Source organism: Pistacia vera, unplaced genomic scaffold (assembly GCF_008641045.1).
Source record: "Pistacia vera cultivar Batoury unplaced genomic scaffold, PisVer_v2 Contig40, whole genome shotgun sequence".
Lineage (NCBI taxonomy): Eukaryota > Viridiplantae > Streptophyta > Magnoliopsida > Sapindales > Anacardiaceae > Pistacia > Pistacia vera.
Genome location: NW_022196224.1, coordinates 1,655,161 through 1,669,218, shown reverse-complemented (window position 1 = coordinate 1,669,218; position 14,058 = coordinate 1,655,161). Strand labels below are relative to the sequence as shown.

The 14,058-nt window shown below is 33.8% G+C and overlaps 1 protein-coding gene and 1 pseudogene across 1 annotated transcript; both read left to right on the top strand.

Moving 5' to 3' along the window:
- The first annotated feature begins 2,792 nt into the window (after positions 1 to 2,792).
- On the top strand, positions 2,793 to 5,297 carry LOC116141587 (annotated as a pseudogene).
- A 1,378-nt stretch (positions 5,298 to 6,675) lies between these two features.
- Positions 6,676 to 8,222, top strand: LOC116141656 (protein transport protein SEC13 homolog B-like). The gene has a single exon (XM_031427141.1). The coding sequence runs from the start codon at positions 7,003 to 7,005 to the stop codon at positions 7,906 to 7,908; it is 906 nt and encodes a 301-aa protein (XP_031283001.1). The 5' UTR covers positions 6,676 to 7,002; the 3' UTR covers positions 7,909 to 8,222.
- The last annotated feature ends 5,836 nt before the right edge of the window (positions 8,223 to 14,058 follow it).

Genomic DNA, 14,058 nt, shown 5'->3' with positions numbered 1-14,058 from the left:
TTAGTTTAGAAAAATCCCAGTGATAACTTTGGACAAAACAGGAAATTTCTTTAGTTTCTAATTTGATTTGTGTAAATATCCCTTAGACATATCAATTGGAAGATTGATTCCAAATATCAAAATTGAGATTTTTTTTTTTTTTTTTTCCTCGTTATTGATAGGAATTTTAGCAGGGGCATAGCCTAGGGTTGCAAACGAACCGAACAGTTTGCGAACAATTTGATGTTCGTTCGATAACTGTTCGACACTGTTCGCTAACAGTTCGATGTTCGTTCGATAATATTTTCGATCGAGTTTGAACATGAGATGTTTGTTCGATTATATTCGCGAATATTATACGTTCGACTGATCCATCCGTTCATAAACAATCTATTCGATTGTTCGTTCGTTTATGTTCAAAAAACATGGTATGCATTATTATAATTTATATTATATTTGGTTTAGTTTGGATGAATTTTTTTTAATGGTAATCAATAATAAAATATTATTATACTTTTGTTTTTCTTATATATAATATGTTTGGATTTTTTTTTCCAAATGTCATTAATAATTAAATATATAAGTATATAGCATTTTAATGAAAAAGTAATAAATTATTATGATACATAACATGACAAATTTAATAATATAATAGATTGTATAATCAAGTGATATATAATATAGTAAATCTAATAACATAATTGCTTCATATTTTTCCAAATGTAATCAATAATTAAATATTATAAGATAGCATTTCAATTAATAAATAATAAATATAATATGGTAAATTGATGAATATAACATACTGTATAATATAACATAACAAATTTAATAATATAATAGTTTAGTTAAATATAGTATGGTAAATTGATGAACATAACATATTGTATAATTAAGTGATATATAGCATGACAAATTTAATAATATAATAGCTTAATTAAATATAATATGACAAATTTATGAACATAATATATTGTATAATCAAGTGATATATAGCATGACAAATTTAATAATATAATAACTTAATTAAACCTAAATTAATCATATATTTGTATTGATCATTTATTACAATAAACTCTCGTACCACCATAAATTTATAGGTGTTGATACAAAATATATATGTAGACAGTTATTCGAACAAGTTGGTGTATATTTTTTATTCGAACAAGTATTTATAAGTTATCAAACGAGTTATTTGAACAGGTATTTACGAGTTGGTCGAACGAATTAGTCAAACGAACACGAACTAGCCTTTTGTTAATCGAACGAATACGAACAGTCATCCTGTATTCGTTCAAGTTTGAACACGAAATCGAACAATCGAACATGCTTATCGAACAAGTTTCGAACGGGGCTATTCGTTCTTCGGTTTGATTGCAGGCCTAGTAGCCTGAAAATTTTTGCAGCAGAGGTTAAACTTTTTCTTTTTCCAAATACAAAACTTGTAGAATTAGATTTTTTTTTTTTTTTTTTTTTTTTAAAAGTAACCTTAATGGTATTAATGTGATTCATTTATTGTGATTCGTTCTAGAAATCTAGTAAATTACTTCGTTGTCATCGAAACCAAAAAACCAACGCACTTAACTTAGAGCCACATAAATCATCATGTTCATAATCATGTAATATGATTTAGTTAACTATTTTATCCCACCCAAATAATGGTTTAATGACACTAATCCACCCACATACTTTTAAAATACCACTTTATTACCCAAATTTATATTCTGATGGCGAATAGAGAGCAAATTCAGTTCAGACTGTTAGGGCTTTTGAAGAGGGAAGGTCGATGAGTCTTTTAATGGTGAAATGTTGGATTCTGGTGGTTGGAATTGATCGGAACTTGACTTGAGAGGGGTGGTTACACAAACCTCAATCGTTCGATTGTCGATAATTGGCGAGATCGACTGGAGTAGGGTTTGAGGGGTTTCGGTGAGTAATGATCGAGTTAAAAAGAATGGTGGTGATGTAGAGTCGCAACAATGCTAGAATATAAATTTGGGTAATAAAATGGTATTTTAAAAATTTTACAGGTGGAAAAGTGTCATCGAATCATTATTTAGGTGGGAAAAAGTCGTTTACTCTATATATATATATATATATATATGAATGACTCGTAACATGCAACATAAATTTATGGCATCCTAAATAATGACTAATAACTTTAAAATATGACATGTAATATTAAACCTAAAAAAATTTCATACCATCTTTACGGTATCAAACATGACCCAACATTTTCCAAAATTCAAGGAAAACAATCCAATTCAATCCTTTCTCGACAATAATATAGTATTGATTCGATAATGTTATCAAACCGGTTCAATCTTCGTAACCCTATGGGCTGTAGTGCTACTTTCCATCCAATATAAGTTATCTTTAAGTAAGATAATGAATAGCTAAGATGTCCTAAATTGTTGCAGAAGTTCGCAACAATGTGATGAGAATCATTAATTGTATAACAGAAAAGTTTATCTTAAAAGAGTAGTGAAAATTCTTATATATATATATATATATATGATGAGATGAACAGCAGTAGTGGCACTTCAGTTCCACTGTCAATTTAGTATAGCAAATTAACAGTAGATCTTATTTGTGCAGGCACCAAATTCATACAAGAAAGTGCACTTGATTATGGCTGAGAATAACTGGAGATGTGTAAAATAAGCTAAAACAGCAACTGTTTCCAAGTTTTAAGCCCTTCCTTTTTATCTACTATTTCCATTCTCCTTCTGATTCTTCAATCAATTTCGACACAATCTCTTCTCTTCTCTTCTAGATCGAATTCTTTCTTCTTTTGTTTTTGATACTCCAATATGAACAACAGTGCAGGCGGCCATCAGAGATACCCAACTGAGAGTTGCATTTTACTTCCTCCTAAGATCAACTCTGATGGCTTGTTGAGGGAATTTGGTGATAAAGATTATAAATGGCTTGATTATGCATCTCCAAGACTTCAGTTGATCATAGTTTTGATCTTTGTCCTCACTCAAGGCTTTCATTATGTGCTCAAACATTTAGGCCTCCCAATCATGACCTCCCAAATCATTGTATGTTAAAATCTCGGGAATGTCAATAAATATTTCCATTATTTGAGGTACTAATTTGCATTTCTTTTTATTATAAACCAGGCTGGTGTATTATTATCTGAAGCAGTACTTCCAAAACAATGGTTAGGTATTTTTATGTCAGAAGACACTGTACAATTGCTTGGCACCTTAGGGGAGTTCGGCTATACAGTTTTTGTCTTTCTGAGTGGAGTGAAAATGGACATTAGCATGGTAACAAGAGGTGGAGCAAGGGCGTGTTATCTAGCTGTTATATCCACCCTAGCACCGATGATATACGCCATGTCAAGCATAGTAATGTTCAGCCACCACCAGAAAGAATTAACTAGCATCTTTTATATTTCACCATTGTTTTATATGACATCTTTTCCAGTTATTCATTGCCTTCTTATAGAACTGAAAATCCTTAACTCAGATCTTGGCAGACTAGCACACTCAACCGCGATTATTGCTGACTTTCTTGCTTTTATTTGTATAATTGGCGTCTCCGTTGCTTTAGGAACGATTCAAGGAATTCCTAGATATGTTGTTATTCCTGAACTAGGAACTATACTCTGCTTCATTTTTACTGTTGCGATTGTGCTCCGACCAGCAATGCTTTTGATAGTGAAATTAACCCCTGAAGGGCGGCAGGCCAATCAAACTTGCATTTACGCAATAGTGGTGGTGTTCCTGATCAGTCTGAGGCTTATTCCTGAAGGGTTTAATAAGTTTTCCCTCATGGTGATTTATGTTCTTGGTCTGGCTGTTCCACATGGACCCCCATTAGGATCTGCTCTGGTGGAGAAATTCGAGTGTATGGCTACAGGTTTGTTTGTTCCAATATTTGTTACAACATGTTCCATGAGATTGCAAAGGTTAACTCTTGATTTCAGAAACGAAATGGTAAAAGAGTATGCAGTTATTGCTAGTATGACTTTACTAGTGAAATTTTTGTCATGTCTGGGGCCTTTACTGTATAAGAAAATGCATAAACCTGATGCATTTTCTCTTGCTCTCATATTGAGCGCCAAAGGAATTATTGAGCTAGCTGTCTATACCTTCATGAGTGATGGAAAGGTATTTAATCAACCTTGACAGTTAATCTAAAACTTCATTTTAATTCAATCAAATCAAAGTAGTGACAATTTTGCTTGTTCCTATATCAAACGCAGGTTCTGTCTCCAGAAGTTTACCATGCTGGACTTGTTTTCGTAACATTCAGTGCAAGCATTGTGCCTGTTTTGGTGAGAAAATTGTCTCGTGATCTTTCGGAAATATGCAGGCTATCAAATAAGGAAAATTATGGATGCCAAAATTGATGCAGAACTGCAAATTGTTACTTGCATTCATATTCCAAACAATGTCACATCAGTCATCAACATGTTGAACATCTCATATCCAACAACAGAAACCCCTCTAGCTGTTAATGTGCTTCACCTAGTCAAGCTTAGTGGGGTTGCAGCCCCAATTTTCCTTTCGCATCAAAAGAGGAGTAAAAGCCAATCTGGTTACTGGTATTCTGAAAATGTCATTCTTTCTTTCAAGAAATTTGAGGGAAATCATTGGGGAGCTGTGACATTGAATGCCTTCACAGCTATCTGTCCACCAAAGTTTATGCATGATGATATCTGTACTCTTGCACTTAACAAGCTTGCCTCTCTTATCGTCCTCCCATTTCATCGAACATGGTACATCGATGGCACACTCGAATCCGAAGACCACACCATCCGGAATCTAAACCTTAGAGTCCTAGAAAAAGCCCCTTGTTCTGTAGGAATCCTCATCGATCATGGCAATATAAGGCGACCCTTTCACTCAGATGCACCGGCAGAATCACACTCCAATGTAGCTATGCTATTCTTCAGTGGCAACGATGACCGCGAGGCGTTGACACTAGCCAAAAGAATGGCTCGGAACAAGAAAGTCAGGCTTACAGTAGCACAATTCATTGCCAAGAGTGATGAGGGCGAAGTAGACTGGGAAAAAATTCTTGATTCCGAGGTTCTCAGGGATGCTAAGAGCAATGAATATATCAACTATATTAAGCATGTAGTAAACGATGGACGCGAAACAGTTAACGTTATTCATTCCATGGTGAATGAATTTGATCTCATCATTGTTGGGAGAAGATACAACATTGAAGATCCACAGACTTCAGGACTCAAAGAATGGAGTGAATTTCCAGAGATTGGAGTCATGGGAGATTTGCTTGCTTCAAAAGATTTAACTGGGAAATGTTCAGTCTTGGTTGTGCAACAACATATAGTTTAATTAATAAGTAATGTTAAATATACAAAATATTACTCTAAACTAAAATGAAAATATTGCATGTTTGTCAAGTAAAAAATATTAAAAATATAAAATAAAATTAAAAAATAAAAATAAAAAAAAAAAAATAAAAAAAAAAAGATAGTATAAAAAGTTTATATATAAAGTATTAAAGTTTTTCATCACATAACAATAAAACCAAATTTATGTGATACCAACTTAGCATTAATATTATAAGCCTTGTTACATATAATGTAAAGAGTCATAACATGGAAATATAGTAAAATCAGTGTTTTAAAACCCGACCTAATCCGGCCAATTGAACCAGTTCAACTGGGACTCACAACCTTCACCAGGTCAGGTTACACATTTTCCTATTCATTGAAAACCCTAGAAATTTAAACATCAATCTGTAAACAATTGAGGGCTATAATGTTAGGGCTTTTTGGTGAGTGAATCAACTGGCGATTGGGGAGGTGAATGGGGGAGGTGTGAGATGAGTTTTGGTCAAGAGGCTGAGGGGAGTGTTGTCGTTGCTGGAAACGTGCCTTATTTGTCGACGCCGACGATAGTATTTGGGATGTTTTTGCAAGATTTCAAACCTATAATGAGTTACAATAATTTTTAAGGGTATTTTTGTTAGATTTCAAACTTTTGGACATCAATTTGACCCTCCGATCAACCTAGGACCCAATAACTTTGTCAGGTTTCACCTTGGGTCGGGTTTTAAAACATTAAAATAAAGTAATGATGACTAGCTTTGAAATAAAACATGTAATATTAAACGTAAACAAATTTCATACCACTTCTATTGGTATCAGACATTAATCGAAAATTTTTCAAAATTCAAGGAAAAACAAAAATATAATTGAATCCTTCCTAGACATTAATATAAAACTAGTTCGACAATGTTACCAGCACGGTATCGTAACCCTATGGGCTTTATCTGTTTTGTTGGTCATTGGGCGGAACCAGCCCAATTGACAGTTCTTAAGGATCATTGGTGCGGCCCGATTAACAGTTCTTAGGCCCATTTTATTTTTCTCTTCTCTTAATTGGCAATCATCCACAAGGAGGTCGTCTTCTTACTTACTCCATTCTCGGCTCAGCTTTGTATCGAAACTGCATCGTTTCTGTCCTGGCCTTCGTCCTCATAAAGGTTTGATTTAATTTCCCAAGAGATACAATTTGGTTAGGATTTTTTATAAGTCAATTCATACGCTTGATTGATCATGTTTTATTTCCTACATTTCGTGTTCTCAGATTTATTCACTAATTGTTTGATCGATTAATTTTAATTGATTTGATTTGATCTATCACTAATTGATTCAATGTATCTGAATTTAGGGATTTTTTTTTTATATATATTTCTGTAAGGATCCAATATGATCAATAGAAGCTTTCTTTTTCATTTTTGTTATGATATTTAGATTTTGGTCTATTTGGTTTTTGAGAAGACGTTAGGAAAGTGGAAACTTTGAATTTTTAGATGTTCATTTTTGGTGCCCAAAAGGTTAAAAAGTATATACTTGCATCGTACTTTTAAGTTTATAGCATTTTCTCAGCAAACAAGCAAGAGGGTTTGTGAGTAAGAAGGGAAAGAATTTTTTTTGTAATGGAATCAATTTTTGGGTTATTTTTTGTAGGGACCCATTCGAGGGAAGAATATTTTGTAATTGTTAAAATTGTAGCTTAAAAATTGGAGAAAATGCCTTCTTTGAAGATTGAACCTGGTCATGAAGACACAGTCCATGACGTGGCAATGGATTACTATGGTAAGCGCATTGCCACTGCATCGTCAGACTACTCAATTAAGATCATAGGTGTGGGCAATAACACCTCTCAGCATTTGGCTAAGCTGAATGGTCACAAAGGACCTGTTTGGGAGGTGGCATGGGCTCACCCGAAGTTTGGATCACTACTTGCTTCGTGTTCCTATGATGGGAATGTCATAATATGGAAGGAGGGTAATAATAATGAGTGGAGTCAAGCTCATGTCTTTGATGACCATAAATCTTCGGTCAATTCAATTGCTTGGGCTCCTCATGAACTCGGTCTATGTTTGGCTTGTGGTTCATCTGATGGGAACATATCAGTTTTTACTGCAAGAGCTGATGGTGGCTGGGATTCATCAAGGATTGACCAAGCTCACCCAGTTGGTGTGACTTCTGTTTCATGGGCCCCATCAACGGCGCCTGGTGCACTTGTGGGTTCTGGCTTGCTTGACCCAGTTCAGAAGCTTTGCTCGGGTGGTTGTGATAACACTGTGAAGGTGTGGAAGCTGAACAATGGGCTTTGGAAGATGGACTGCTTTCCAGCTCTTCAAATGCATACTGATTGGGTTAGAGATGTCGCTTGGGCACCCAACCTGGGGCTTCCAAAATCTACTATTGCAAGTGCCTCCGAGGACGGAAGAGTTATCATATGGACTGTGGCCAGGGAAGGAGATCAATGGGATGGTAAGGTGTTGAATGACTTCAAGACCCCTGTTTGGAGAGTCAATTGGTCAATGACTGGAAACATATTGGCTGTGGCTGATGGGAACAACAATGTAACATTGTGGGAAGAAGCAGCAGAGGGGGATTGGCGACAGGTGACAGCAGTTGAGCCATAGAACTTAAAAGTTTTTCGGTTCTCTCATGTACTGCAGGATCATGTTTCAGATCCTCATTATTACCTTCTGTTAGGAATTCATGACAAAAAATTAACTTCTGTTGGGACTCTTCACGTGAAACCTTGCTTCTTTTTACATTATTGCGTAGTTTCAGTGATATTTTATGGAAATATTTGAACTTTAAAGTTTTGAACTTTTAACTTCTATGAAAAACCTCAGTTTTATGTCATGAAGACAGATATGTGGTTTCATATGAGATACTCAGATACTTGTTCCAACTCTTAAGAAGACCATCTGGATATTTTTTGTGAATGTTCAGTTTTGTTTTTGTTTTACCAGATAATATGTATTTGATCCATATTCCGTAGCTTCCCTGTATATCTGTTTGTCAACTTTATGGGATGTATCTGATGAATGACTGTAATTATATGTTGGTTCTTACTATTTCTATTGCTTGTACATCAATTTATAATCAGCTAAATACTTTAAGAAATAATTTTGTGGTGCTAGTTACCTCTGCTTGGTTTTCAATCTAAAGATGATTGATCATATCATAGGAGGTCTTTTGATCCTTTGATGCTATTATCAGTCACTGATGGAACGAGGGTGGGGTACATGAATTTGAGCTATTTAAGTTTTCTGTTCAAGGAAATGGTAAAAGTTCGACTTAGAAATGGGTCAATGTTTGTGTTAAACTTGAGAAAGTTGATTAGGGTTCCAATACCATTAGTAAGACATGAGTATGTGCTAATAGTAAACAGATTTTATTCTTAACTCTCTATACAGAACCTTTAATTAAAGTTTGCATCAAGTTTAGGTTATCAGGACTATTGTAGATTACTCAGTAGCAGTGAGATGTTAGTCGAAAGCAACAGTTTGCCCTTGGCATTCGTAGCACAGATTATGTATTGAGATATGAGCATTTATGTTTATGTATTGAGATAGGAACAGGTTTATGTGAAGTCTAGGGGCTGCTTCTAAAACTTCTTTTTCCGGGTGCCAGAGGCAGTATTTTCCGAACCGGGAAAATGGTGGGCAGCTTGCTTACCACTTTGTTCCATTGATCGTTAAACGTAAGTTTGGGTAGTTCATGTGATTCTCGGGTAAAAGAAAAGTTTGGAGTTTCCATAGAAGATGTTTTACCGAAGTATGCAATTTTTAGTTTCTGGGATCAACTTAGGACATTTGCATTAAGAATTTAAATTATCTAACAGTGTCTCCATCTTTGAGACACAGAGGGCTATTAGATGAAGGGCCAAGGCAAAGCATTTAATACTTTGCATATGGATGTTTATCTCTCGTCTTGATTATTTGTTTTGACCTTAAATGGGGTCAATAGAGCTCATCAAATCTAGATACAAGATACTCAAATTTCATATCCCACAAACTGTAGTGCCTTCTATAGGATCTCCATTACTTAAACCAATGATGGGACGATAGTGAGATGACTACATGGAAAGAAGTTTCTTGTAAGTGGGTTTAGTTCAATGTAAGAAGCTTTGAAATGTTTATGTTTAGATACAGGTATCATATCTTTTACCAATTTTCGATACAAATACGATTTATCATCTTTGCACTGAATTTATTATATAATATTCTAATCTTATCGACAAATATGTAATATATAATACTTTTTAGTTCTTACTTCTTACTCACCTCCTTTTATGGGGTTCATAGAACTAGGATTAAAAATATAAAATAGTTATTTAAAAATATTAAAAACCCTTAAAAAAAACCTTGAGATTATTAGGAATAAAAAAAAAGACATTATAACCTTACTATGATGTATATAGTAATATCCCTAAATTATATTTAGTTGTACACATTAATAAACTAAGTTAACTATTTCTGGGTGGTCGAGTGATTCGATAGAGACTCTTAGGTATATTACTCTAAAGATCCTAAGTTCGAATCTCTCCTGTAGTGCTAATAGGGGTAGCCACTAGAACTCTTATCCGGTCAATAGTTTTAGGATCCTGAATGATTAATTGAGGTGCGTGTAAGCTGGCCAGACACTCTCGATCATTAAAATAATAATAATAATAATAATAATAATAAACTAAGTTGAGTGCAACCAAAACCCATGTAAACTCTTAATTAGCCTTAATTTTGAGCAAGCAAATTTAGTACCCTTAATTAAGAAGTAGAACACTTTGAAGGGCAATAATTGAGAAAATAAAATAAAAAAACAAAACTTGAGAGTTCAATAATTCAATTGAACCCCAAGTTCAAAGGCAAAATATCAAGGGAGAAAGGCACGTGCGGGTGGGTGTGCAAAGCAGGTGACCAATGAGCACGTGCAACCATGTTAGTAGGTGTAGACATGCTAAGCACAACGCACGTGTGAGGAAGCAAGAAAGGAAAGTGAGGGGCATAATGACTCAGTTGATTCCTGCCACTTGGCATTTGACCCACTCTCATTGGCTGGATTTTCAAAACCTCAAAGTACTCACATGATTGCTGACAGCATCCACCTCCTCTGTCACGTGTCCGTGGACCCACTTATTACTAACTAACTAACTAATTAATTAATTAAATTAAACTTAATTAGCTTTAACTAACCTTTTTAAAGATTTTACTGCTTGCATCCTTAGGATGGGCAGTCCCTTTACTAATCTTATTATATTATAGAACTACTAATCAATCATTAGATTCATTAATAATAAAATATTATGTAAAATCAATTAATTTATTATTTAAAATTAACTCAATAAATTTAGAATTTATTACATATTATGATTTGAATTCAATTAAAAGAATTTCTCTTGATGTTAATAAATAATTCTAATTCTGATTAAACATAATACGCCGTCGTTTTTCTCACTTTCACACTTCTCTTCTCTATTTTCTAAATTCTTATTTTAATAAATCCTAAAATATTAAAAGATGAATTAATTTCTATTAATAAAAAAAGGGATAAGGTTCGTATGTAGTAATAAATAATATAACTAGCTAACCTTATCCAATTACCAAGCTGCAATTAACATTAACATTGGGATTTGTGTCCAATAATACACCCTGTAGTGTCGGTAAAAATACAGATTAATTAATTTTTTATTACTGAATTGTTAATTCTTAAGCATCTCGGCTCTTCCAATGATTTAAAGGCTTTAATTAAGCTTAGGAATAATTTTGCATGTGAAAATAACCCCCTTGCTCATGTCATGGGTGGAAATTTCAAATGACTTCACTTTTTTTTTTTTTTTACTAAATGACATTTTCCCACGCAAGGTTTGGTCTAAAGACATTTTCCCATCTGAAAAGTTTAAAATCGACACTATCCCACCCGCCCACGGTTAACTTTAATTGAAAAAGATAAAATGGTAAATTCAACAAACAGTCAAAAGGTAACTATGTTTTTTACCCCCTATATATAAACTTAGGGGAAAAAAAACCCTAAATCAAACCCTTTTACCTTTCTTCCCCACCCCTTGAGTCGCACTTGGTTGGGTGCGATTTTGGCTGAATCGCACTAAATCCTCCACCCCCAATCACACCAAATCTGCCCCAAATCTAGTGCCATTGGGCTAGCAAGATTCCGACCAATTGTTGAGCTTAGAGCCAAAATGGGTTGAAGAAAGAGTAATGGCTCATGGTGGTGGTGGGATGGTGGCTGATGGGTGCGTGGTAGAGGGTGGGGTGCAATTTGGTTAAGGTGATAGGGATACGATGTGGTAGGGTGATATGGAGGTGATGTCCATTGGTGGTTGTGGGATAGGGCTAGGAATAGGAATAGGCGGCGGGTGGGCTGTGGATGTTGGAAGCAATTTGCTTTGTGTGGCTAATGTGACGACTGTTTAGGGGTGGGTTATAATTTGGGTGTGACGGAGATGGGTTGGGATCGGGGTACTGTGGTGGTGGTGGAATGATGGCCAATGGGTGCATGTTGGGCAACGAAGACGTTGCGAAAGAGACAGAGATCGTTGAGTTCGTCAGACATTTTGTGTGAGAAGAATGATGGTGGGATGACAGTGAAGGCATAGAGGGGATATGTTGGGATCGTCGGATGGTGGTTGATGGTTGCATGGTAGAGGTGGGTTGCAGTTTGGTTAAGGTGATGGAGTTCAAGTTTGGGTATGAATTTGAATTTGGATTCAAATAATAAATGGTAGTTTCATCTTTACATTGATTATACCATATCAGTTAACAAATATAACTAACTGATCTTAACGATGGGTCGAAAAGTATCATTTTGAAACTTTTCGGGTGAAAAAGTGTATTTAGGCCAAACCTTGAGTGGGAAAATGTCATTTACTCTTTTTTTTTTTTTTTTTATCTTATAAATGTTAATAAATAAGTCGAGATAAATAAATCATGTATTATATTAACAAATATGATAATTTAACATTATTCAACAAATTCACATAACATTTTAGAATATTTTTTAACTTGAAATACTCAATCATTTAAGCAAAAATAATCGACCATTATAATTATATAGTTTACAATCCTATTTTTATTACACAACTTGTTATAGGACTTAAAAACAGTTAAACAGTATGTAAATAAAATCTTTTTTTGGTGGAGTTATTAGGATTATTTATATATCCTGTGAAACCGACTAATATTAAATGCATCAATAATTATGATAAAATATCAAATATCTCTTATTAGAAGGTTTCTTTATAATACTTTATAGAGGTTAATGAATTAATTTCCTCCACCTAATAAAGATTGATAAATATTAAACGCTCAAACAATTTTAAAACATTAATAGTATATAAAATAGTTAACGACTTTTTCCTACCCAAATAATAGTTTAAAGATATTTTTTCACTCATAAACTTTTAAAATATCACTTTATTACTCAAATTTATATTCCAACACTGAACAGATAGCAAACTCGGTTCAGGTTATTGGGGTTTTTGAATAGAGAAGACCGATGAGTCTTTTGGTGGTGAAAGGTTGATTATAGTGGTTGAGATAGATTGAAATTTGACTTAGGAGGGACGGTTTCACAAACCTTAATCGTTCGATTGGTGAGGTCGATAAGAGTATGGTTTGAGGGGTTTTGATGAGTGATGATCGGGAAAAAGAATGGTGGTGGTGTGAGGTTACAACAATGCCGGAATTGAAAACGAAATATAAATATGAATAATAAAACAGTATTTTAAAAGTTTATGGGTAAAAAAATGTCATTAGGTCATTATTTAGTTAAAAAAAAAGGTCGTTTACTTTATATAAAAACCATCCCTATGACTAACCTCATAGGGTATAAAATAAACCTGATTTTAAAAATCGAAAATGATTTTTTTTTAAATAATTATAGGAATAAACAATATTTTTCTATAAATAAATCAGAATTATAAAGAATATCCTATTATGTACCAATTTTTAAGGACGTGTAAGAACATTACAATAATGTAATTGTACCAAAACCATTAAATTGTTAACAATGATTAATGAAAGTCGATTAAATTTAACCGTAGGGGAAAAGATCAAAAGAGAAAAGGAGCCACGTGGATGAGATCATGACCGTTACTTGGGTAGAAGTTGAGCTGTAAGCATCGTGCTTAAACGTGGGAAGAGAATATAATAAGAGGGTTATGAACAATTTATTAAAGGTTAAAAAAATAAAAGAAAATCAGTAAAATAAAAAATAAAAATAAAAAGCACAATTCCCAAAGAGAAAAAAATTATTAAGAGCAGAGGAATCCGGCTGTAAACTTGGACACTAATGTACGAATCACAGAGACAAAACCTGCTCTTGTAGATCGATTCCTTTTGGGGTTGAATTTTCAATTTTCTTAATTTGTTTCTTCATTTATTATTTAATTCTCAATAGTGCGATGCCGTTTGACCTTTTTATTTGCACCCTCTTCCATTTTTTTACCTGGTTCTGATTTGTGAATAATCATATAAATTTTATTAAATAATACCATATATACTAAGTTTTTAAACAAAGTAACTGTTGTGCAGAAACTCTGGAGCAGATAAAATCTTTTTTGGTATGTAAATATTTTGCGATATGAATTACATGATCAAGGTTGAAGATCATGCTACTATTCTCTTTTATCGAATTTGAGTTCATCTCCAATATAACCGTGTAACTGATATTAGACAAACTCAGTTAGATAAACTCATTTATAATATATTTATGGGGGACAAAGAGAATAAGTCACAGAAAGTCAATTGCAAACTCTTTGTAAA